This window comes from Apus apus, chromosome 4 (genome assembly GCF_020740795.1).
Source record: "Apus apus isolate bApuApu2 chromosome 4, bApuApu2.pri.cur, whole genome shotgun sequence".
NCBI classification, from domain to species: Eukaryota; Metazoa; Chordata; class Aves; order Apodiformes; family Apodidae; genus Apus; species Apus apus.
Window position 1 is genome coordinate 14,679,954 of NC_067285.1, and position 23,324 is coordinate 14,703,277.

General features: G+C 55.5%; 1 protein-coding gene across 1 annotated transcript in view; it reads right to left on the minus strand.

Annotated features, from left to right (window-relative positions):
• The window catches only part of SLIT1 (slit guidance ligand 1), a 58,788-nt gene extending 38,011 nt beyond the window's left edge, over positions 1-20,777 (minus strand). The window contains exons 1-4 of the mRNA XM_051616722.1: positions 20,575-20,777; positions 9,120-9,191; positions 8,737-8,808; positions 8,029-8,100 (exon numbers count right to left, since the gene is read on the minus strand). Coding sequence (XP_051472682.1) covers positions 8,029-8,100; positions 8,737-8,808; positions 9,120-9,191; positions 20,575-20,777 — 419 coding nt within the window. The remainder of the gene's footprint in view (positions 1-8,028; positions 8,101-8,736; positions 8,809-9,119; positions 9,192-20,574) is intronic.
• Between the last annotated feature and the right edge of the window lie 2,547 nt (positions 20,778-23,324).

A 23,324-nucleotide genomic window follows, 5' to 3' on the forward strand; every position in this document is an offset into this window, starting at 1 on the left:
CCAGCCCATCCCCGCAGACAGAGGAGAGCTTCCTCCTGCCAATGCCTACAAGCCCAGCTGCACTAGGAACCCTGCCGGGCTTGAGAAGGGAAGTCTTCCCCACTCATACTCACATGTTTGGTCTTAATGGCACTTTAGCACAGGGAAAATGACCCCCTGACTGCGGTGGGTAAAGCATCCCAGGTGCCCCAGGCAGCCTGCTTGGGCCTGAAGCTGGTGTGGATGCCCACCACGCTGCTGGTGTTGGGGCTGCTGCTGTGTGGTCCAGCACTGACGCCAGCAGCACCACTGGCCCCTTAGGAGCAGCAGAGAAGGGACATGGCACAGGCAGCCTTGTAGGCAGCTGTCAGAAGCAGTGTTGGAAACTGCTGATGGCTTATTTTCATGGCAGTCCCAGCAGGAGAGACAAGCACACACCCATGGGAGAACAAACCAGCAAATGCAGGTTAATTCCCTGGCTCTGCACATTAACATGTCTGTGGGATATATTTGCAGGGATACCAAGTCACAGCTTAGCCTAAAATCATCACATAAGGCTTTTTCCTTCCACATCCTGAAAGTCAAATTACCAAAGGCTAATTCTGCTCACGATCCTTTAAAATTACTTTGAACCTTTGTACTGTCTGAGCTGTAAAAACAGGAGAAAGGAAATGCCTTTATTCTGCTCCCAAAACTTATGGACAAAGGGATCAGCTCCTCCAACTGCTCTTTTAACTCTTTCAGAGGATGGAGGGTGGCTGAGGGGTGAATGGGACACAACGCAGGCAATGAGCTGTGAGGAGGGGAGGGAATAAATAATTCCCCTGTGCTTTAATAGCTGTGTAATTAGCACTGCTGCCCAGCATTAGGAAGACTTGATTTTCCATAATTTTTTCCTGTGGGTTAACATTTCTTGTTTGCTGGCACATTAGGGATCACCAGAGAGGTGGCTTGGGATGCTCCATACATGGCAATGGCACATAGAGGTGGCATTTTGGCGAAAGGAGCCGGTGGCTGGAAGCTGCACCTAACTACAGACTTAGACCCCTTTGCTTTAACAATGCTACAAAAGCCAAATCCAAGCATATGCCCAAAGCAAGACCTTTGAGGCTCAAAGAGGGAGCCCCAGGAGCAGGGCTCGACCCCGTGCATTGCCAGGGAAACCTTGGAAGTGGCTCAACACCCAGAAAGTCGAAGCTGGCCACGGGTCAGGAGCACAACGAGGTTCACAGAGGGAGGGGGCAGATTATCTCCAGGCAGTCATCTGGTAATGCCAGCTCCTGGCAGCCCTGGCTTGTCTGTGTGATAATGGAGCTGGGGGCCAGGGCACTCCCATGTGGGGTCTGCTCTGTTGCCCTGGCAGGAGGGGACACAGGCTGGTGGGAAGCGAAGGGAGAAGCTGCTCAGTGGCAGGTCAGGACACAGCAATGACCCTCACCCTGGGCACTCCTGTGCCCCCACAGACTGTGAGTCAGGTCCCAAAAAATTTATGGAGGTGCTTAAATATAAAAAGGTCTTAAACAAGTGTTTAAGTCCATCAGGCTGTACTTAGGATCCCCCAGGGAGTTTTTTGGTGCCCCTAAAAAAAGCTGAGCTTTGTGGCATGATAATGATGGAAAAAGAAGGCAAGCAGGCAGTAAGCCTCTCCAGGCACAACAGTGCCTGTTCCTCAGCAGGACACCCAGCACAAAAACCCAAATATGTCCTTACTGCACCCACAAGGATGCTATCCCCACAGAAGCAGCAGCCTGAGGGCACGATCCACTAGGCATGGACCACAGACCTGCCTTGGCTCAGCCCCACTGCAGCCCCCTGAGCCCCCCTGGAGCCAGGGGTGCCAGCCCTAGGCTCTTGCCACCCACCAGCCCACTGGGAAAGGGACTGGCTGCCTGCCTGCCTGGCAGCATCTTTTCCTAGGTAACCTCCCCACTTATTAGTGGCACATTTGTTTCCCCGCATTTCCTTAGAGCTGTCACGAGCCACACTGACTCTTTGTTCCCAGGGGCTGCAACAAGGCCTCCCTTCCCCCTCCCTGTCCCCCCAGCTGGCTGGGGGTGGGGGGTCTTGCAGCCCATAGATCCTGCAGTCCTTCCCCAGCTACTGGGGCAAACACACTCCCCCTCCTGATTGGTATTCGGGGGGATACGTCGCAGCCTTGCCCCCCCAGCCCCACTCCATCCCTGACAGAAGGGGCTTTGTCAGGGAGCGTGAGGGGGTACAGCACCCAGAGCGGAGGGGACAACAGCCCAAATGTGGGCATGGTGACAGCAGGGACACTTGGCCCTTGCCTGGTGAGGGGAGGGGGATGCTGCTGGAGGTGGGATCTGGGACAGAAATGGTGGATGCTGGGGAAGAGGAGGTTTGCTCTGTGGGGAGCTGTTCTCTGCTCCCAACATTGGCACCTTGCTCTTGGATGGTGGACCTGCACACAGAGACACCAGAAAGCAGCGCATACACAGCTGTGCAAAGAGCAAAGCAGCAAAGGAGCACACACCCAGTCAGCCAAAGTGACTCTGCTCCAGCATGGAAAGATGAAAACACAACGCCATTCCCATAGGCCCCTTCCCACACAGTGGCTGTAGGCTCCCAGGGGCATGTGGAGCATGCCAGCTGCAGAACAAGCACAAAACCTCACTGGAGGTGGAAAACCTCAGCCAAAGCTCCAACAGGAGTGGCTGTGGGAGGACAGGGCAGTTGTCTGGCACAGGAGAGCAGGCACACAGCGAGAGCCAACTGACCACCACAGCAGGATTTCCAGGAAGCCAACACACAGGCAGGCACCAGAAATCCCCAGTCAGATCAAAACCAGGGCTCATGCACTCAAGTCCCCCTGGTGGGGAGGGGAGCAGAGCTGCAGCACCCACATCCCCCAGCGAGCATCACCCTCACACCCACACCTCCCACCTGCCACCAGCACAGGCACCCACCGTGGGGGCACAGGACAGCTCCACAGCTACCGAGCATGCGTTTTTGTCCCAACGTTTCTCCATCTCTCCCTTTCCTATCCTGGGGGTTTTCCCAGTGCAGCACCAAGACGAATGGTCACTGGTACAGTCTCACAAGCAACACCTCCCACGTGCAGCCAGCCCGATCCAAGCAGGGCCTGTTTTGTTATTCCTTTCTCCGACAGCTCCTTTTTCACTTGTCATCCTGTTTTGCTACTACTCAGCTCACAGCATCCTCCCGCGTGGTAGTGGTCTTCTCCTTCTTCAAGGATGTCATTTGCATTTTCTCAAGTTGTTTAGCAGAGCTCCATTTTTCTCTTCCTGCTTTTCTAAAGGCAATTAGGGCTGGGCTCAGCCAGATGCAGTGGTGGTGTGAGGAATCTGCCCCAGGTCTCACCATAATGTAACTTCTCCTGCCCAGGCAGCACACCCAGCTGCCATGCTCTCTGCTACTCAGCTCAAAACTCCCTCATCACTCAGATCCAGAGGAGGTCTGAATCAGCCCCTGGACTCTGTCTCAGCTCCCAGACAGAAACAAGTGTAGAGCATCACTACCCCTCTGCAGGCTCCAGCCACAGGAGGAGAGTCTCGTAGCAGCATGACAATTTCCCCAGATCCTACAGCATCCCCTGTGTCCCAGGCTCTGTCTCAGAAAGCCATTGCTTCTGATTGAGACGTTATTGCTGTTTCCAGGGAGTCCCTGTCCTTACTGAGGGAAAAGCAGGATCATCGGCCCTTCCCCCTGGGTTTGGCTGCCAGCACCAACTCCTCCATCATTTTTGTTGGCACAGGTCCGACAGGAACTGACAGGCCATGGCCCCTGTCCTAAATCTTCCTCCTTCTGGAGACAGGACTTTTTTCCCCTACTCTCTGTTCATCCTCTCAGCTTCCACTCTGCTGAGCAGCTGCTGTGCCTTTTGGCAAGTGAAACTGCTGGGCAGCCACTCCCAGAGGGATACATCCAGCTGGGGCAAGTTCTCCCTGTGGGAGCACGTCTCCAGAGCTCATCACAGATGAGCACCCCACCGCTCCTTTCTTCCCTCTCACCAGCTCGTTTTTTCTTAGAGAAAACCATTTATTTATAGCCATCCTGGCTGCCTTTAGCACATTTCGACAGCCTGCGTCTTTGCCTCCCTGATGATGCACCCGCAGCGTTTCTGTTCTCACCCTGCTGCTACGGCCATCCCAGCCTCCTCTCTCTCCTTGCATCCCCCCACTGAGCACTCCCAAAGGCACTTAAAAATGGCTTCAGAAGGAGGTTTTAAAGGAAGGTGGGGAGACAGGGCTACAAAACTCCTCTCCCATCCTTCCTCCGTCCCTCCCAAGGCAGCAGAGAGAAACTCAAGGGCTTCGGTCTCCCCTCCAAAGAGAAAAAAACTCCTGCCAGCTGGGGAGAGATGCTGAAGTGGGATCTACCAGAACCTCCCTGGCCCCTGCCTGGTGTGGTTCAGGGCCACATTGGGGCACCAGCACTGACCCAGGATGTGCATGCCTGCAGGACATTAAGGACCAGCACTGGGCAGCACAATAGCGGAGGCCACCTTCTTGCCTGGGTAATCCTCAGTGGAAGGAAAGATCCATTTTTTATTAGCTCTCCACCTCACAGGACACATGCTCTTCCCCGACGAGCTGCTGGGGAACCCTGCCCCCCCTCCACAAGTCCATGACGCTTTGTTCTTCTGTCCAGTGCTGACAGTTTAATTAAACCCAGTTTGAGGTGGGGTCACCAGGGTCAGGCACTCTCCAGCGAAATCAAAGATCAGCACCATTTCCAGCCACCAGGACTGCTTAACGAGTTATCTGCTCATTACGGCAGATATACATAAGGGAAGCCATGCAGGGAGCCCTCTTGCCTCCTGGCCCCACTGCAGAGGCACTGGCACAGCCCCCTAACCCCACCATCTCAGACCAAGATGGGCTCCAGGCAGGCATGAGCTCAGTATTTCCAAATACCAAGGGAAAAACATTCCTCATCAGGCTTCTCACCTCCCCCACAACCTCATTTGAGGTTTGCTTTCTGTTGGCTCTTTCCTGCCATTCCCCAGCTTATTTAAGCCTCAACAGATCTGGTTTAACTCCAGCCCCTTCCATTATCCCGATGCACAAATGCTCTTTATAGGCAAGATCCAAGTAACTAATTGCAGTTCGAGCTGGGCTGGGAGACCACAAAGCACCACCAGCATGGATTAGGCTTTGACACTTGGACCCAGGAGGTGGACAAGCAGCTCTCCATCCCAATCCGAGCTTAAGGTCCCCTCCTCTCTGTGCTTGTGAGATATTTCCACAAGGCTCAAGGTATAGTGGAAAGCTGCTCTGTGAGTATCACACACTGCACATTCACCAGACTTGCCTTAACCTGCTGGAATTTTACTGATGTGTGGCTGAAGATGCATCAAGACTAAGGCTAGAAGAGGCTGAACCATCCAGGCCTGCACCCAGGTACCCATCTAAGCAACCCCCACTGGTGTGTGCATCCAACCCTGGCTTTCTGCCTCAGCTGCCACCCACCTGCCAGACCTGGTAGCCTCATATCCCAGCTAAATAGATCTCAGCCTGACCTGTTCAGCCAGTTTCTGCTAATTAAAGATGCCCCCAATGTCAAGAACATGAATACCTAGAAGGTACCCGGGGAGCTCAAGGAGCACACAGTGGGTGGGTGCAGAGAGCAGGGCATGGGGAAGCCTGCACAGGCACAGCTTGCTTGAAAGAGCCCAGGGTCTGCAAAAGCACGGTGCTGGTAAGAGCCCTCTCTTCCCATCTCATGACAGCCCATGCTGACTAGCACAGGTCTCAGCTTGCCTCTGGGGCAGGGAGGGGGCACGAAGCCTCGGGGCCACCACAGATCCATTTCAGCAGTTAAATAAGCGCAAAGGCTGGCAAAGAGGCTCCAATTTCAGTTCCAGGCGAGCTGATTTCAATTTAGCTAAAACCTGCTCCCCACTGACTCATATCTCTGTAGCCTGAGCCAGGGTTGCAGCAATTTAAGAGTGTCCTTATGACCTCCTGCACCAGTCGGACTAGCACCAGTCCAGATTCCACCTCCTGCTAAGCCAGCGTGACATTGTGTCTAGACAAGCTCTGCCCTGGGCACCTCCTGCTCCGCTGTCCCCCATAAACCATCCTTGAGCACCTCGGCAACTGGCAGCCACAATGAGAGAGAGCAGCAGGTCCTGTGGCACACAGCATTTTGCTGCTCAAATGGGGCATCTGAGGCTCTTCCAAGGCAGCAGCTGCTGATGTGCACCCTGTGCAGCCCCCAGCACCACATCCCTGCCCTCACTAACACAGTGTGGGCTAACACCTGGCAGAGAAGGATGGCAGGCAGCTCAGTGTGTCCCCTGTCCCAAATCCCACAGCTCATCACGGGGATCCTCAGTTTGTACAGCCCCGTGTACACCGCGGGAGGGCACACACGGCCCTGTGCACACACACACACAGCCCCAGATCCGTGTGGGAGGCTGCCCTTCTGCACCTCCCCACGTAATTGTTGAGGTTTGCTTTTTGAAAGAGCTTGGTATTAAAACCAGGAGAAGATTAAAAGGGAAACATTAATGTTTGTAAAATAATTCTCTCAACCATGTTTTTATTGTGCAATGGGTGGCTGGAGGAGGATGGGCCCTTGCTGGCGCCACGAAACGGCACAGCTGAGCTCAACAAATGCCATTTGATAATTAATTGAACGCCTGTGCTATCAGCTGCCATTACCTAGGCCCATCTTTGGCTCCAGTCCACCATTTCACACATCCCACGCTGGCAACCCACACAGTGTTTTAACCCTTCCTTACACCGCCTCAGGCTGGACTCCGGGACTGACTCCCTGGCACTGTCGGAAGAAACTGGCACTGCCGCTGAGCAAAATGGCTCAGCCACAGCCTGCCTGCACAGGCAGGGCTTCCTGGACCCAACACGGCCATGCCTGTCCTGGCAACATCTCAGCCCTTTCAGTTAGTTCATCCACTCCTACCCTGCCCCCGCAGGGATGTGGCAGCCCCTTTTCACAGATGAGAAATGGAGATACAAGATGCAATAAGCAGAGATCTCATGTCCCAGCCACTACTACCCTGCTCCTATGCACTGCAAAACAGCCACAGCATGTAACCATCTTCTCCAAGTGATGGAGAGCACCCAGCCCCAGTTTGGCATGGACCCTCTCCTCCTCGCAGCCCCCACCCCAATGTACATGGTGCCTAAAATAGCTGAAAGCTGGTAAATGCTTTGTTAGGAGGATTTCCTGCAGTTCGAGCAATGCCAATGGCACCACTGCCTGAGCAAAGCAGCCCCTGGCAAGGGAAAGCCAATATGGAAAAGAGACTGTTTATCAAAACCCCAGCAGCCCTCCCCAGCATCCTGTTGCTGCAAGGGGGGAAGAGGAGCAGAGGGGTCTGCAGAGCTGCGGCTTGCACGGTAGGAAACAGTCCTCCCCAGCGGTGTTTCTGTGCATGAAGAGGGACAGGCAGGGCTGGGGCAGGGAGGGCATGGAGGGAGCAGAAGGTGAGACAGGCTGGATCCAATCCTGGCAGGGCTTCCCCTTATTTCCCCAGTCAGCCCCAGATACCAGCAGAAAGGCAGCTCTATAGTGCGGTGGTGGGGCTCTTCTCCAGGTGGGATGCAAACCCCTGGGGACATCCTCTTTCATCCTCCCTTCATGACAACCCTGTCTAGGCAGTAAGAGCACTCTGCCTCAGAGTCTGTGATCCACTCTGAGGAGACTGCAGGGCTCACAGTGTCTCTTGCAATTGACACTATGCAGGCATAGCCCAGCCCACAAAGCGAGCCCCAGCCCAAACTGCCAGCACCTCCTCCTGTAACCCCACACACTGCAAAGACTTTTAACACTGTCTTTAAAAGCACTGTTCTCAGGTCTTCTCCAAAGCAAAGTCAATTCCCTGCCATGCTACACACTCCAGCTAAGGATCTCTGATTGCTCAGAAATAGGGTGCATTTCCCTGCCACACGCTGGGTACTTACTGGGACAAGAGACAACAGTAACCACCAGCACAACCCCCAGAAACAGCACCCCCTGGGATGTCACCCCTCCAAACCCCACAAGTGACCCCACACCACAGACAGGCCAGGGACCCCCACTAGCATGGAGGGTACTCACAGCCGTGACAGTGCCTGGTTGTTTTGGAAGAGGAGCTCGGGCAGGGTGTGCAGCTGGTTGCGGTTCAGTCGTCTGCAGGGAAGGAGGAAAGGGTCAGGGTCTGGGAGCAAAGAAATCACCCCACCTGCAAGCCAGCTGGTAGCTCCAGCTTGGATTGGCTCATCCAGAGGGGCTGTTAGAGCAGAGCATCCCCCCTGGCAAGGACAACCCTGTCCCACTCATTGCATTCCCAGGCGGGGGCAACCAACAGGGCATTAATAGACTTACAATATTATAATTACCTGCTGACAGGACTCCAAGCTGTTAACTGCTGATTGCTGCTTAACTGCACTGTTAACCTGCAGCTCACTCAGCTCCTCATATTTGCTCAAGTAGCTCAGGATTTTTAAACTGCTGAGCTCTTTTACTGAGTACTGGACTGGAACTTATGGCTCCCTCGCTAACACATAGGACACAGCTGATAACAGTGAGAGTGATTTGTGTTTAACCTGCCCCTCACCTCAAAAGCATCAGAAAGGACTTCAAGATCTATAGAAACAGAAAGAGGTTTGCTTCCCACACTGTAAAATACCAAGGCCATGCAGCAGAGAAGCTGTTTGAAGTCAGGCAGCACCGATACACTATGGTTTAAGGCAAAAAGGAAAGGATGTTCTCTGTGACTAAGTCTGGCAGCCCCTCACCGACCCACCCCCACGCCCGGGCACTCACAGCCGCTCCAGCTCCTTCATGTCATCAAACGCCCCACGCTCCACTGTGCTTATCTGGTTTTCCATCAGCTGCCTGCAGAGAGAAGGGGTCAGCATTCCAGAAAGGTGGTTCCCCACACCCTCGTCTCACTGGCGGTGCCCCTGATGCTCCTGCAGACCCAGGGCCACCTCATTCCCACCATCCCAACACAACTCAGCCTCTTTCTTCCCAGTCCTTCCCAGCTGGAGGCCCACCATGCTCAGCCCTACGTGGATACCCTCTAGCCCTGTCAGCAGATGCCCAGCAAAGGGCTCAGCATCATCTCTAGCAGCCCCAGGAGGGGCCACAAGCCATGCACAGCACCCGACAAGGTTGGGGCAGCCAGCCCCTCACCAGGAACTCACAAGACACGGAGCTGCTTCAGCCCAGCGAAGTCATTCTTGTTGATTCGCGTGATGTTGTTGCCATTGAGCTCCCTGCAGAGAGAAGAGGCAGAAATCAGCAAGGAAGTGCTCAGGAGGTGACCAGGCACTGAGGCTCCCCAGAAAGGGCAGACAGGGCCCAAAGGACATCAGTGGCTGCTGCATTTCTGTGCCCCTCATGGGGAACAGCGGGGCTGACTGCTGGCTCCAGAGAGGACCCTCATCCTCAACAGTCAGCAGTGCTGGGCTCACACAGGTCCGGCTGCCCAGGAGTGTGCAAGCCGGCATCATTCATGGACAGCAAAGTATCAAGGAACAAGGGCTGCCCAGCTTCCACATCCCCACCCTGGATGTCCCCCTTGGGACAGAATCTCCAGAGCCTTCAGCAATGCAATAGGCAGCCCAATGATGCCAGTAGCCACCTGACTGGCTACACATCACCCCACTCTGGAAATGCAGCAAACACCTGGTAGGGTCATCCTAAAACTACAGACCCGCTTAGAGAGGGCAGCAATAATACAAAAGTGAACAACTATCTCTCAGAAAAACAGGATCCCTCCACACACCTAAATGCAGGTCACCCACATGCGTCACCACTGGTTCAGTGCTCAATACTGCACACCTGCCTCTACCCTGTGCCACCTCTGTAACATCTGCCTGGACAATAAACCACACTTCAAGAGACACTTGTATGGGACCAGCTGTTTATCCTGGCATTGGTCTCACAGGCAAAACCTCTGGGTGAGCACAGGTACAGGCACCCCAGCCAGAGGGGAGATGCTGTTCAGGGCAAGGTGTGCCCCACTTACAGACCCACAAGTCACTAGAGCTCTGCTCCCAGCCTGACAGCTACACCTCTCACTCTCCCCTTCCATACGCTCCAGTGTGCCCCTGTTAGGATTATCCTGCTTTAAAATATATTGAGTTGGCAGCTGCAGTGATTTTCGTCTCGCAGTCTTCCTGCATTAGGGGCTGTGGGTGCTGCAGGGAGTTGGGGGCCATCAGCCCTTGGACTTACAGCCTGCAGATGAGGGGGTCCCTGCGTAGCACCCCATGGCAGTGTGTGCTTCTCCACCACCGGGCTGATCTGCCCCTGGCATATGCTGGGGACCGAGGATGGCCAGGGGAATGCAGAGCCCGGGAAAGGACCCCACAATGGAGACCCAGCTGCCGGCACTGAATGCAGGTGCAGAAAAAAAGAGGAAACAATCTGCGGGAGGGGGAGGCCGTTAAGGGAAGGACGAGCTGCTGGAGCCAGGGCAGGGGAGAAGCAGGAGGGTGCTAGCCCAGGGCAGGTTGCGGTGCCCAGGCAGGATTCCAGCGCTCAGGGCTCTATAACCCCCGGCAGCGGGATTGAAGAGGAGGGAAACCCCGCGTCACACGAAGGGTTGAGTACAAAGTCCATAATTTCCTTCCAGAGCCAAAGCCCCCCCTCCACCAGGCTCTGTGCCGTGGGAGGGGCTGAGGTCAGCAGGGGCTGGCCCGGAGGTGTGGGGCAGCCGGGTACAGCCAGCGCACCCCGGGGTGCTGCCATTGTCCTGCTGAAACGGCTGATAATGGCTAATGAGTTCCAGCTCGCCATTACAGCCTCGTAATTACACCGCTATTCAGCGCCCGAGATTGCCGGGCTCCTGTCATTATCCAGCCGTGTGTGCCTGTGTCGGGAAGAAGAAGGGGGGGAAAACAGTTACTAGGACACAGATGAATGCAAGCGGGGAATGAATAGCAGTCCCCCAGCCCCGGCGATTACACTGAAACCCACACTGGGCTCTGCAGCCTCACGGCTGGCCCGGCTCCCCGCAGGGCACAGCATGCGCATCTGGCTCCCGGGGATGGGGCTCCAACTCGCAAGGATGCACCCGCGGGGCTCAGTCCTGCCCCTCTCCCCGGGAGCAAAACCCAGCGCCAGGCTGCAAGTCCTGGGCACGAGGTGCTGGGGGAGGTGACGGAGGAGGTTTGGCTCGGTACGTGCAGATGTGCCTGCCCGACTCCTGACGGACCACAGCTTCGGGGCCAGCTAATGTCCTAAAAGGTCAGCTTTCCCTAAAGGGAAACTTCCCACGGCCGGGCTGGAGGTAACAGCACCCCCTGAGTTCCTACCGAGGGGAGACAACACTGCAGGACCCCCATGTCACCTTCTTTTAAATGTATGTAACATTAGCCTGTCTGCAACGTGTAAGTGAAGTTAGGAAATCTCCAGTACTGCAGACAGACAGAGCAGAGAGGCTCGATTTGAAAACCACTCCATCTGAAAGTCAGGACTTACACATCAACCTGCAAAGCTCAGGGAGGGCTTGGACACCTCGGGTCCTCGGAGCACCGGCACACCAGAGCTTTAGCCAGAGGCAGAGCACAGACAAAGCAGCGCAGGATATGCAGAAACACTAAACAGCCATGGACTGGACACAGCCAGTCCCTCCACGTGCCAAAATCAGGCTCTGCCCTCTCTCCCAAGCACCTTCTGGGATAGCACAGCTGAACCCAAAGACTTTTCAGCACAAGGAGGCACATGTGTGATGCACTGATGTGGGGCACTGCCTGGGAACATGCCACCCTGGGGGACAACTGTGCTGCCCACCCAACCCACACGATGCTCCACTCCCTGCATGCTCGCTGAGCATCCTCAGGGTGTTCTGGGGCAGTTCTTGGTTGTCCCCAAGCGGGGCAGTGTCCCACAGCCTTGCTCCCTTAGGGACTGGCCCTGCATGCTCCCTGTCAAATGCTCTCAGCATCCCCCCATGCCTTTGTTCGGGTAAATGATGGCCTTCACAACCAGGATGGGAACGAACAGCAGGTAAAGCTTATTTGTAAGGATGCCGAGGCAACACTGCTATTTAACTTCATGCCATTTTTTCCCCCTCTAAATCCCCTTCAGTTCCCCATGGAGATAAATTACAGTCTGCTGTGCCCAGAAAGCTGGATCCCCACAGCTCAGCCGCTCACCCGCTGCCTCTGTGCCCTTTCCTAGTGAAGCGAAACCCCCTGCCCTGCCCTGTGCAGCAGAGCTTCAGTAAGTACTGATGTGTCTGGGGAGACACATTCAACCTGGCAGATCGGTTGAATTTCTGGACTGTGATTTGAAAGCAGAAATGGAGGACATGCTCTTTCCCCATTAATCCATTGGGTTTAATGCCAGAAAGCATCCTCACATTGACCCAGGGAGCCCTCCTCTGCCCCCCAACACCCCAAATACCACAGTGCCACTGTAAAGGCAGTGAATTTTTGTTCACAAGCTTCAACTTTCCTTTTCTCCCTGGAAAGAGGAAAGTCATTAAAACAAGAAGTCCCTTTGCTACTTTGCTTGTAGATCATTCCACTCCCAGATGGGATGTCTGTATTGCAGCAGGGTTCGTTAGACTGGATTTGCATAGTCTGGGTTTATATTTGGTTTCTAGCTTTGGATGGCTTATTCCACTCCCGGGGGGTCTGACGCGTCTTTTCCCTTTGCAGGGTTTGGAGCTACACTAACTCAGTAACAACCTCAGAGAGTGCAAATGCTGAGAGGTAATTTATTAAATACAGCCAACATGAGTGATATTTCCCTGGGCACTGATTTATCAAGAGCAGGAAAGGGAAGGTGCAGACAGCGCAATCCCGCTATCCATACTCCATCGCAAAGCTTCAGCTATTTGGCAAACACATGACTCCTGTCCTTGTGCTCAGCTCAGCTTTGGTCTCCCACCAAGGCAGAAATCCTAACTACTGTGCCTTCTGGACTCATGCTTTCAAAAAGGCAGAAGGAAAGTCTGCACCACAAAACCCTGCATTTGCACCTGCAAGCTGAGAAATGTGTCTTGGCAGTTACATCATTCATTTGAGGCATCTCTCCCTCCATGGTCCCCATCGCCCTGCTGTTCCTGCCCTTAGGGGCACAGCTCCCCTCCCAGCAGCTTCATAGCCCTCATCCCAGAGCCCTGACCCCAGCTGGAGCCTGCAGTACCAGATAATAATCAAGGAAGCGCAGAAATGAAGGCCACAAGGTCACACACCCCACAGCAGTATCTCTGTAGCCCTCCATCAATCCTGACAGATGTGTACTTGGCTCCTTCAGGGACAGGGACTGACACTCCTCCTCACCCTGTTCCTTCAAGTCACTGCTCCTGCCTCAAGGACCATTTCCAAAACTCTGACCCCTCTTGCTGCAGATGAACGTCATTGCTGCCTGTCCCAGCCACCATGGTGAAGAGACCAGGCTGCTCCCTTGCCCATGCAGGTCCCCTCTTCCAGTCCTGTTGCCCCCAGCACCATGAATGCAACCCTCCCTCAGGGCCCTTTGCAGGGTCAGGACCTGCTCAGCGCTTGCTCCTAGCCTGGGTCTGTGCTGTTGGTGATTCCTCCACAACAAACACCTTCCTCAAGTTCCCAGGCAACAGGATCCTTTTTGTCAGCCTATTCCTCCTGTTCACCAAGCCCTCTTTGAAATCACAGCCTGCTCTCCAGCCTGCTTGCATTTCTCCCAGCCTGGTGGCATCTGCAAATGTCATAAGCACCTTGTGTCCCATCAGGCTGACTGCTAATGGAAACATGGTCGAGGCTCAGACTGACCCCTGCACTCAGTGCTGGGGAACAGAGCAGCTGCATCCTTTCATCCTATAGTTTCACTGAATTTTTCAAGTCTTCTCAGGATTTCACCCAGCTGCTTGAATGTAATCAAGTCCCAGCACAGGCTCGCTGAGCTGCCCACTCCAGAAAGAGCAAGGTGCCCACAGGTTTCATTAAAATCGCTTTGAAGATGCCATACACCCCAGGACAAACACCTTGCCACCACCCACCCTGCCGGATGCCTGTAGGGTGATGTGTCCAAAGAGGAGAGAGAACTCCAAGAGAAGCTCTGTGCTATTCGGTCTCATCTAAGAATAACTGCCCCCAGCCCAAGGGGAACCTGATCCCAAGTATGGCCTTGGCCTCCAGAGCACGGGAAGCTCTGTCAGGTTTTACAAGGTACCAAAGCAGGTTAGCATTACAATAAATTTTTAAGTGTTACAAACAGCATTGATTGTGCAAGTAAGGGTGAGGATCGGGAAGGCTTTCTGCTCTTCCTAACTTCTCTCTGGGGTTTTCCTGCGACAGCCATTAGCTGCTCCTAGTCAGGGAGTGCTTTACACTCACACAGCATCACAGCATGTCACCTTCAGGTTAAAGATACATAAATAACCTCCCCAGTGTGAGAGAGAAAGGGCAGCAGGTTGTTTTTATTTCATAAAGGGGGAAACTGAGGCTCAGATTCACCTGGATATCCTCAAAATTGGGCTTTTTATGCTGTGCTTTCTAATCTGGCAAGGAATATCACTGTTTCTGTGGCTCCTCAGCTTCCCAGGGCAGGGGAGACAACCCAGCCCTCAAACTTCATCCTGCCACTCAGCACATGAAGTTCTAATCCACCCTGCATCTGCCTCAGCAACCCGCCTTTGCTCATCCCTCCTGCAGCAGTTCACGGCAGGGACAGGAGGACAAGTGGACCCAAAACTGCTCAGTTATGGGTGCCCACTCGACCCCAGAGAAGCTGCAGCATCCCATTTTGGAGCTCGGGTTTCCTCCTACTGAGAAATACCTAGGACCAGGAGCTTGAATCTCTCCCACTCTTGATGCCCAGGGCTGCTCCTTGGCTGCATCACTTGAAAAATTAATCTCTTTTTTCTGATCTTCCTCCTCCTAGCAGCCTCTCTCCCCCATAGGACTCTTGCCTCTGTTATTTTGAGCAGCAAGTGCAACCAAAATGCACGCCAGGAAAGCAGAGACTCAGCACAGCTCAAAGCCTGCATGTGGTAGAGAGGCCTGAGATGGTCCCAGAGGGGACAGCCTGGGACCGACCCTGCACCAACACCAAGGAGAGGTTCTCTCCATCCCGTTTAATTCCCTTCCTGCATCCAGCAGTGCCCCGACCCTAATGCTCAGGCTGCAAACCATCCCCTCTTGCTGCCCACATTGCTAATTGCATCCCAGCAGTGTACAGCAGGAAAACCTCCAGTTGCTGCTTCCACCACAACCATCCCTGGCTGTCCACCAAGTGGGGACAGAGGAGAGGGGCCAGGTGCCAGAGCTGGCCTTGGAGCTACTTGTGCTGGAAGCCTGCCGGGGAGCAGTGATCTGGGCCTGACATCCCCTGGGATGGGGCCATTTGCTAACGCACAACTGGTTTTTAATGCTTTTCAGGAAAACATGCACAGAAACATGGCTTTGCCTTTCAGGTTCTATAAAAGGTTATTTTGGTAGCAATAAAGGGGATCCGCCACACTAAGTACTTCTGGAGTGGGCAGGGAACCATGAAGGACTTGGTTGTGAGACAAAGACAGGCTCCTTGGATGCCCACCTCACCCTCCTGTGTATGCAGACATGCACACATCCTGCTCCAGCACTTGTCTTGCTTGCCCATGCCAGCTCCCTGGGGGAGCAAACCAGGGCAAGGATAGAGGAAAATCCCCTCTCAACATAGGTCACAGGCTCCTACACCTTTCTCTGGATGGGATACTATTTCCCTGCCCACACTGCCTCGCTGGCATCTTGAATGCCTTCTGTTACCCAGGCTGTGGGCTCTGCTCAACTGCAGGGGTCTCTCGAGCATCCTTTGCATTTTACAGCTGCCTTGCTCTTCTGCTGGCCAGAGATTCAGGAGAAAACAATGAAGGTGGGGAGCATGAAAAACAAAGCAAATGCATGTCCTGTAATGAGCCAGCTGGACAGTTTTTGTGCATGAGGTGCTATCCTGCATAGGCACCACTGCTGCTGTGCCCAGCACACCACAGCTGGGGTGACGGCATTTCAAGGTGCACATGAGAGACCCACAGTTAAAGCCAGGAACAACTCCCCCTCCTCACTGGCACCCCAGCTGCAAGGAAATGCTGGCTGCATGATGTATCACCCTGGAGGACTAAAGTGGCAGCACATTTAAGGCAAAAATATCTATTTTAAAGGATGCAATAAAACAGAACCAGGAAGGGTTTATAGGGAAGCAATTGCTGTGCGGGGTGAGAAGTGGTCACCAGAGGCCAATCCGCCTGGCTTTATTGCCTGTTACTGGTGACTTTTCCCAACCAGGGGACAATAGATCCTCTGCTATAAGCCTCAGATCCAGTCAATACAAACACGACATAGTTTTTTAAACTAATATTTTTCCAGCATGCAATTCCATGGAGAGCAAGAACGCAGCGTTACCATGGCGATATATAGACAGCATCTGCCTTGGACGTAGCTGAAGGGAGAAACTGGAATAGAATTGCAAATTTCCTCTGTCCGGGAAGGCTCCCAAGGAAGCCACCGCAGTGGGCTGAGCAGGCTGCCTTCTCCAGGCAGCCCACATACTCCCGGTGCCCAGCACTGGCTCTTCTGGGAGCCAAGGGCAGCAGGGCCAGCAGAGCACTGCCCTGGCTGGAAATTGGTCCTGCATCCCCTCCTAGAGCTCTGCAGAGCCTGCATGCTCCCTCGCTGCCCCTGCAATCAGCCTACTCAGATGCAACACCAAAAACTTGCCCAGGCACTCCAGGAAAGGGAGAAATTGTCCCCCCTGAGGAGCTTCTTAAGAATTAATGTACCCCAAAGCATCCCAAGGAGACACAGCACAACAACCAGTGTTGAATACATGGGTGCTGCTGTGATACACCAGCTGTGCTGCTGCAAGACATTTTGATTAACTGGCTAGAGGAAAATGCTCGTGCATGAATTAAACACGCTGCTGTAATTTTGCAGGGGATGGCTAGGCAGTGCACAAGAGTGCCTCAGATGTGGCCACCCTGACATCTAGCTCCTGTAGCCACGGGCTGGAGCTCAGCACCCCTCCCCTCCACCAACAAGCTGGGTGGAAGAGCACACAGACAGGAGAGATGGCAGAGCTGTATGGGGCCCATTTCAGCACAGGCAAATCCCAAGTTAGGGGAGCAAGGCAAACAGGAGCCCCGTGCAATGCTGAGGCATGCGACCCTCGGAGGGAGAAGAGGGAGTAAAGGGGGATGAAGTGATGGAGATTCTCAAACTCATCTCTGCTGCCTGCCACGTGGGAGGAGAGAGGCACAGCACAGTCAACAGCGAGATGGGGAGTGTTCAGCCCACCAGAGAGGAGGCGGAAGGGGCGAGTGAGGCAATTCTCAACTGCCAGCTGAAAACTTCAAAAGCAGGAGCGAGTGCAATGCCACGAGCTCAATTCAACTCCTACAAGCAAAGAGTTGGGTTGGAAGCAGCCATTTGATGGCAGCAAATTTGCATTGATCCTGCTGGCTTGGGAAGAGTCACCCAGCTCCCCAGTGGGGCAGTCTACTCTTCAGAGGCACTTCCAGGGAAAGAAGAAAGAAAAGCAAGCAAATGGGGAAGGGAACCATGCCCTTCTCCCACAGCTCTCCTCTGGCAGCTGGGACCCAAGGGACTCTTGCAAGCAGATAACATAGCAGTGCTGGTGGATTATCACCCCATCCTGCCTACGATGCCTCCAGGATCGTGCTTGCCAGAGGTGTAGGCAGGAGCATAGGCAGCCATGCAAAGCACCCAGAGATTTTGGTGCTTCCCCCCTTGCTGCAGCATAAGCCTCTCTGCTCAGTGCCTCGTCCAGGTAGAGTTGGCAAGGGGAGGCACCACTTGATTTTTAAGTCAGGTTGCAGACTAGAAGGCACTTAGGGGGCCATGTGCTGTGCCCTGGTGCAAAGAAAGAGGGGTGTCCTGTCACCCCATGCAGCCACCACTCATGCTTCTCCTTGGACACGTCTCCAGCTCTTACACTGCACCAACAGCATGGCACTGCCATCACGGGAAGCCTTCAAGCATCGGACAAGACGATTGCTCCCAGCCCATGATTCCCTAAAGTTGCAGTGCCTCCATGAGGCAAGTAATTCCTGCTTCTTCAAAGAAAAAGGGTGGGTTTCAAAAGTAATGGACCTCAGACCTCAGCACAGGTGCCTGATGGCTTTGGCAGCGGCAGCACCACCCAGTCCAAGGGTTTGACCCATGCCACAATGGGGCTCAGCCAGATGGGAGGCTGGAGAAAAAGCCTGGAGCCTCCAAACAGCACACTGGGCTGCCCTGCAAGGCTGTAGGCATGCAACAGGCAGGCAATACAACAGCAGGGACACCACTGCTCATCAGCCCTATGGGACACATGGTGAGGTCAGCATCGCTCATGTTTCTCATCTCAGGGCATGGGAAAAGAGGCAGGCAGCAGAGAACACTGGTGAGGGGCTGCTGGCTTCCCAGAGAAAGCCAGCTCCTGGAGACAGTGAGTCCTGAGCACAGACCCTGCTGCAGGCTCTCCTGTGGTTGCTACCTGACCCTGCTCCATCAAACAGTGAGAAGCTGGAGACTGTGAGGTTGCAGCCTCTTCACAAGGAACTCAAACAATCTGTTACAGCAGGAATTTACTGCTCGGAGATAGACCTAACTCTGCACAGACACCCTCAAGCACCTGCAAGGGTGAGCAACACAGCGGGAAGTAGTTATCCAACAGACAACACCCACAGGAGAGCAGCACGTCTAGCTCAACGCGGCCAGCAAATCTAGCACTAGCAGCTGCATGAATACACAGAAAACCGAACGTCACCAAGCAGTGACAGCCACAGAGGACCGGGTCAGTGGAGGCAGAACAGTATACAGCAAGCAGGACCTGCTGCTAAAGGGGTAGAGGTGCCCTGCGGGGCAGGAGTGAGACATCCGCCCAAGGGCATCCTTTGTCAGCATCGTCTCCTCTGAGCGGTGCTGAGCACTCGGCTCACTGCCTGCGTTCCCCCAGCACCCGGGTGAATGGAGAGCACGAACTCCCTAAGGGGTGGAAAGGGCTGTACAGGCAGGAACGGCTGTGCACAAACCTTCCCCCCAACTCTGAGCACGAAGGAAAGGGGGAGATCCGGACTGGGAGCTCACAAACTGGCTCTGGGAGGGACTCTGGTTGCTGTGCTGGGTAAATGAGGGTAATTATGGCGATTGAAGAGAAAACTCCACTGAAGCGATGTCCCACAGAGCTACCAGCACTGCACGCTGGGTGCAGCCCCTACAGCTGCCAGGCTGCCTGCAGTCCCTGCCTGCGGGGTCTGTCCCCAGCTGCAGGAACAGGGCATTCTCACACTCCGGGAACCGGCAGCTCAGCACAGGGACTGGAGGTGCCCCATGTGTGTGGCTGTCCAGGGATGCATCCTGCCCTGAGGAGGTGGCAGCCAATGCTTCCCTGCACTGCAAGGAGGATGTTGGGGCAGCCTGACCCCACGGCTGGGTGGGAGGGGGGCGGGGGGCTACTGTGCCACCAGGCTGCACTGCAGCCCTTGGGATAGGGCAGACTGGGGACAGCCCTGCTCTCCAGCCTGGACCAGGGACACCTGTACGCTGGGAACCTGCCACCAGCAGCAAGTTGGACACTTTCACCTCATGCCCCTCTCTCTAGAATGGGGACTCTGCAGCCGCAGGGCCCCTGAGCACAGAGACCTGCCCAGCCGGGCACAGCAGCAAAGGGACACCAAGCTCGGAGGAGCTCAGCAGGCACTGCAGGATCCCTGCAGCCGGTTGGACTGTGATCATGCTCCACGGGAGAAAAGCTTTCCTTGTGGGATCCAGCTGAGAGAACCAGGGATCACCCCCTGCGCCCCCGGGGATGCAGCAGAGGCTTTGATGAACAGGGAGATGTAGGTGCAAGGGACTGGCAGAGCTGGGGTTGGCTGCATGCACAGCTGTAGGCTGGTCACCCCGGGGATGTCCCAAAGGGAGAACAGGGGTGGCAGGGACCTGCCAGCAACCCCTCTGGCTGTGTGGGTGCTCCACGACAGGACAGAGTAGAATTGGCCACACACCTGTGTGTGGGTGCCAGTGGGGCAGGCAGCCCCACACATGCAGCCCATTCTGGGCTGCCCCACTGCAAATGCGCCTCTGGAGAAACTCACGCCTCAGGCACAGCTCTAATCCCGACCCTGCTTCATGTACCTGCACACACACTGGCACACGCAGGCTCTTGCACACGGAGGACCCTTTGCTTATCCTTCCCAGAGATGAAGAGTTGCACGAGCGCCCTGCCCCAGTGGGCTCTTGCACAGACACTGTTTCCCATCTCGAGGGGCTAGTGCACCCTGCTCATGGAGGGAATGATGCACACACACACCCGACAGGCTTTTGCACACGCATCCCCTGGACTGGCTCTTTTACACACACACACAACCCCCCCGCTGAACAGGACGCTGCACGCGAACCCACCCCACCAGGTTCTTGCACACGCATCTTTTGGGCAGGCTTTTGCACATTCCCGGCCAGGCATTTCCATAAGAGCTCCCCTTAGCAGACATACGCTTCCCCCTTGGATGGGCACTTGCACACCCCCCACGGACAGACTCTTGCATATGCATCCCCTGACGGGCTCCTGCACATGAACGCTCACCCCCTCGCCTCCCACCCTCCCGCAACCCGCCACGGGCCGTTGCCCTCCCGCCCGCCCCCGCCGCCCGCAGCCCCTCTAGGCCGGACAAAGCCGACGGGTACTCACAGGCGCTCGGTGCCGCGGGGGATGCTCCGGGGCACGGCGCGCAGGGCCGTGCCATGGCAGTCCACCGTGGTGCCGCTGCAGGCACAGAGCGGGGGGCAACCGGCGGCCCGGCCCCGGCAAAGCGCGGCACAAGCCAGCAGCCAGGCAGCGGCCCGCAGCCCCGCCGGGACCCCCGCCGCCCCCCCGGGGGTGGGGGCCGCCATGGCAGCGGGCAGCGGGGTTAGGCGGCGGGGCCGCTGTGCATCACTGGCGGCAGCGCAGCTGGGCTCAGTAGGGCTCGGGAGCCCTTCGGCGCACAGCCACCCAACCCTCCCGGCCGCCCTCACTGCCTCCCCATCCCACCGCCCAGGCACAGCCTCCGCACTGGCTCCTCCCTCCCGCCCTGCCCGCCCCGACGGGCCCCCCCGCCGCAGCTGCCACCGCCCCTCTCTGCGCCCCGGGCACCGGCCGGAGGTAGGAGCCGTCCCGCGGCTGGGTACCCGGAACCGTCGGGGCTCTGCACCGACCCGACCGTGCAGAGAGGTTGGGTTTCGGCTCGGTTCCCGCACGCTGAGACCCTGGACCCTCGGTCCGTGCCCTCTGAGCAGCCGACCACTTCCCTCCTCCCTGCGTGAGATGGCAGAGGGATGCCGGGGTGCAGCAAGGCGAGCGGGTAGCGTGCGGGCACAGACACCCCGGAGACCGGCAGCGACCGGAGAAGCAGCGGGCGAACCGAGCGGCGGCAGGCAGAACATTCCTGCCTCTTCTCGGGGGGTGCCAAAAGCTTTCGCATCCCCCGGTGCGCTCCAGGCACCCCCAGCCTGCCTCTTACCCGGCAGCCTGGAGTCCCATCATCTAAAACCCAGCCAAGGTGCAGGGACCCGGCAGCCCGCAGGACCACGCGGCAGGAGGGCACTGGTCAGCCAGGATGGTACCAGGTCTGCTCACGGGAACCCAGCAGCCAAGCACCTCAGCACGAACGGGGGGCTTGGTGATGCAGCTCTGCTTTGCCCTTTGCCCCACACACAGACAGCAAGTCCTAAAGTCCTGGTTGTGGCAGTAGCTATATCCTGTCTCGCTCCAGGGAAACATCTTGATGGCAAAGGCACCAAAATGTCTTTGTGGCTAATCCACCTGGAGGAATGAGGCAAAATATACCTGTTTTGATGCAAAAAGAAGTGAAGACAAGAAATCCTCTGTGCTGGGTCCTAAATGGTTGACACCTCAGAAATGTGAGCATTGATTTAATTTTGTTTTTAATTCATTTTATTACCTTCCATTTTCTCCCCTGAGGTCTGCAAATACAAAGCAGGAGGGTGTAACCCCAGGAGGGATGGTCACCTGTTTTATTAATGGTACCTGAAACAGTTGTAACCCCATGGCTCCGAGAGCTGACTCCTTAAGAAAAACAACAGGCATTTTGAAATGCCCAACAGAGCCCTGGCTGCTGGCAGCAACTGCTGCAAATGGCCTCCTTGGAGACAAAACCCATGGAAGGAGGAGAGGTAGGAGCCTGTCACATCTGAGCACAGACACTCCACCACACACTCATTCCCCAGCCAGCAGGATATTTGCAGGGATAGTGGCACATCCTGGGGACAGGAGTGCCTTTTCTATCAATGCCCAATATGTATGGAGCTCCAGAGGCTTCTTAATCAGGGCAAGAGGGAGGTGTCTGCATGAGATCTCGCTCCAGTGAGGGCCACCTCACACACACACAGGGTTGCACCAGCTTGGCCCGGATCGGCAGCCCTTTCCCATCTCTAATGCAGGCTCCTATCATCTGTCTGTGTTTTTGTGACATCTCCTTCCTCTGGCCCAAATCCAGGGAGGAAGCCATGCCTGAGATGGATGAAAGGGGTTTGTTTGTCGTTGCTACACAGCAGCCCTGGCAGCGAGGAAGATGAGCTGCTTCCCAGGACTCCAGGAGCCGACCCCTCACTGGCATGGCTTCAGCAGAGGTGGCCCTGGAGCCTGCCTTGGGGCTCCCAGTGGGATCCAGGTGGCAGTGGCACCACAGAGCATCCAAAGATGCTGAAGACCTCAGCTGGGATTCTGGGGGTGAAAGTTGTTTCCCCGCAGCTCAGCATTCCTCAAAGCTGGCTGCTACCGGTGCGATGCCTGCAGCTCCCTCCTCTCCCTCCCAAACTCCCCCTCACCCCTTGGCCCACAGAGCAGAGCCGGTTCTTCCTAACCTGCCCTTTGCCTCTGATGCTGGCAGGAAGGCAGGAGCAGGATGAAGGATCTTATTTCCTCCCTTTTGTAGACACTTGCCCTAAGCAAATCCTCGTCATCTGCAGACTAAATAGGCTCCCTCCATCTCTGTGTCCAGCTGCAGCAACGCTGGGTGACTTTACAGCCAGGCCATGGTCTTGGGTAAAGGGAAGTTGGCAGGAGCCTGCCTGAAGGCCACCATCACTTGCTCAGTTTCACTGGGACTAAAGGTCTGGGATGAAAAAAAACCCATTTCAGGCCAACATCCAGAGTTTCTTCTGTGTGTACCTCAACTCCTGCTCTCCTGTGGGAACTTCTTGCCACCACTTGCCACACATCCAGTGCTCTGTTCCTGGGAGCATCCCACTGAACTGGGCTGCCAGCCACTGCTGACCCCTCTGCAGCTGCTCTAGTTGCAAAAGCAACCCCTTTCCAGGGCTGCCAACAAAGCGAGGGCCAAGTGAGCCTGGAGAGGCAGGATGGCAGGGCAGGGTTATGGGCGCTGCACTGAGACCTCTGTCCTACATCTCAGTCCCTGGTGCATTTGGGTGATCCCA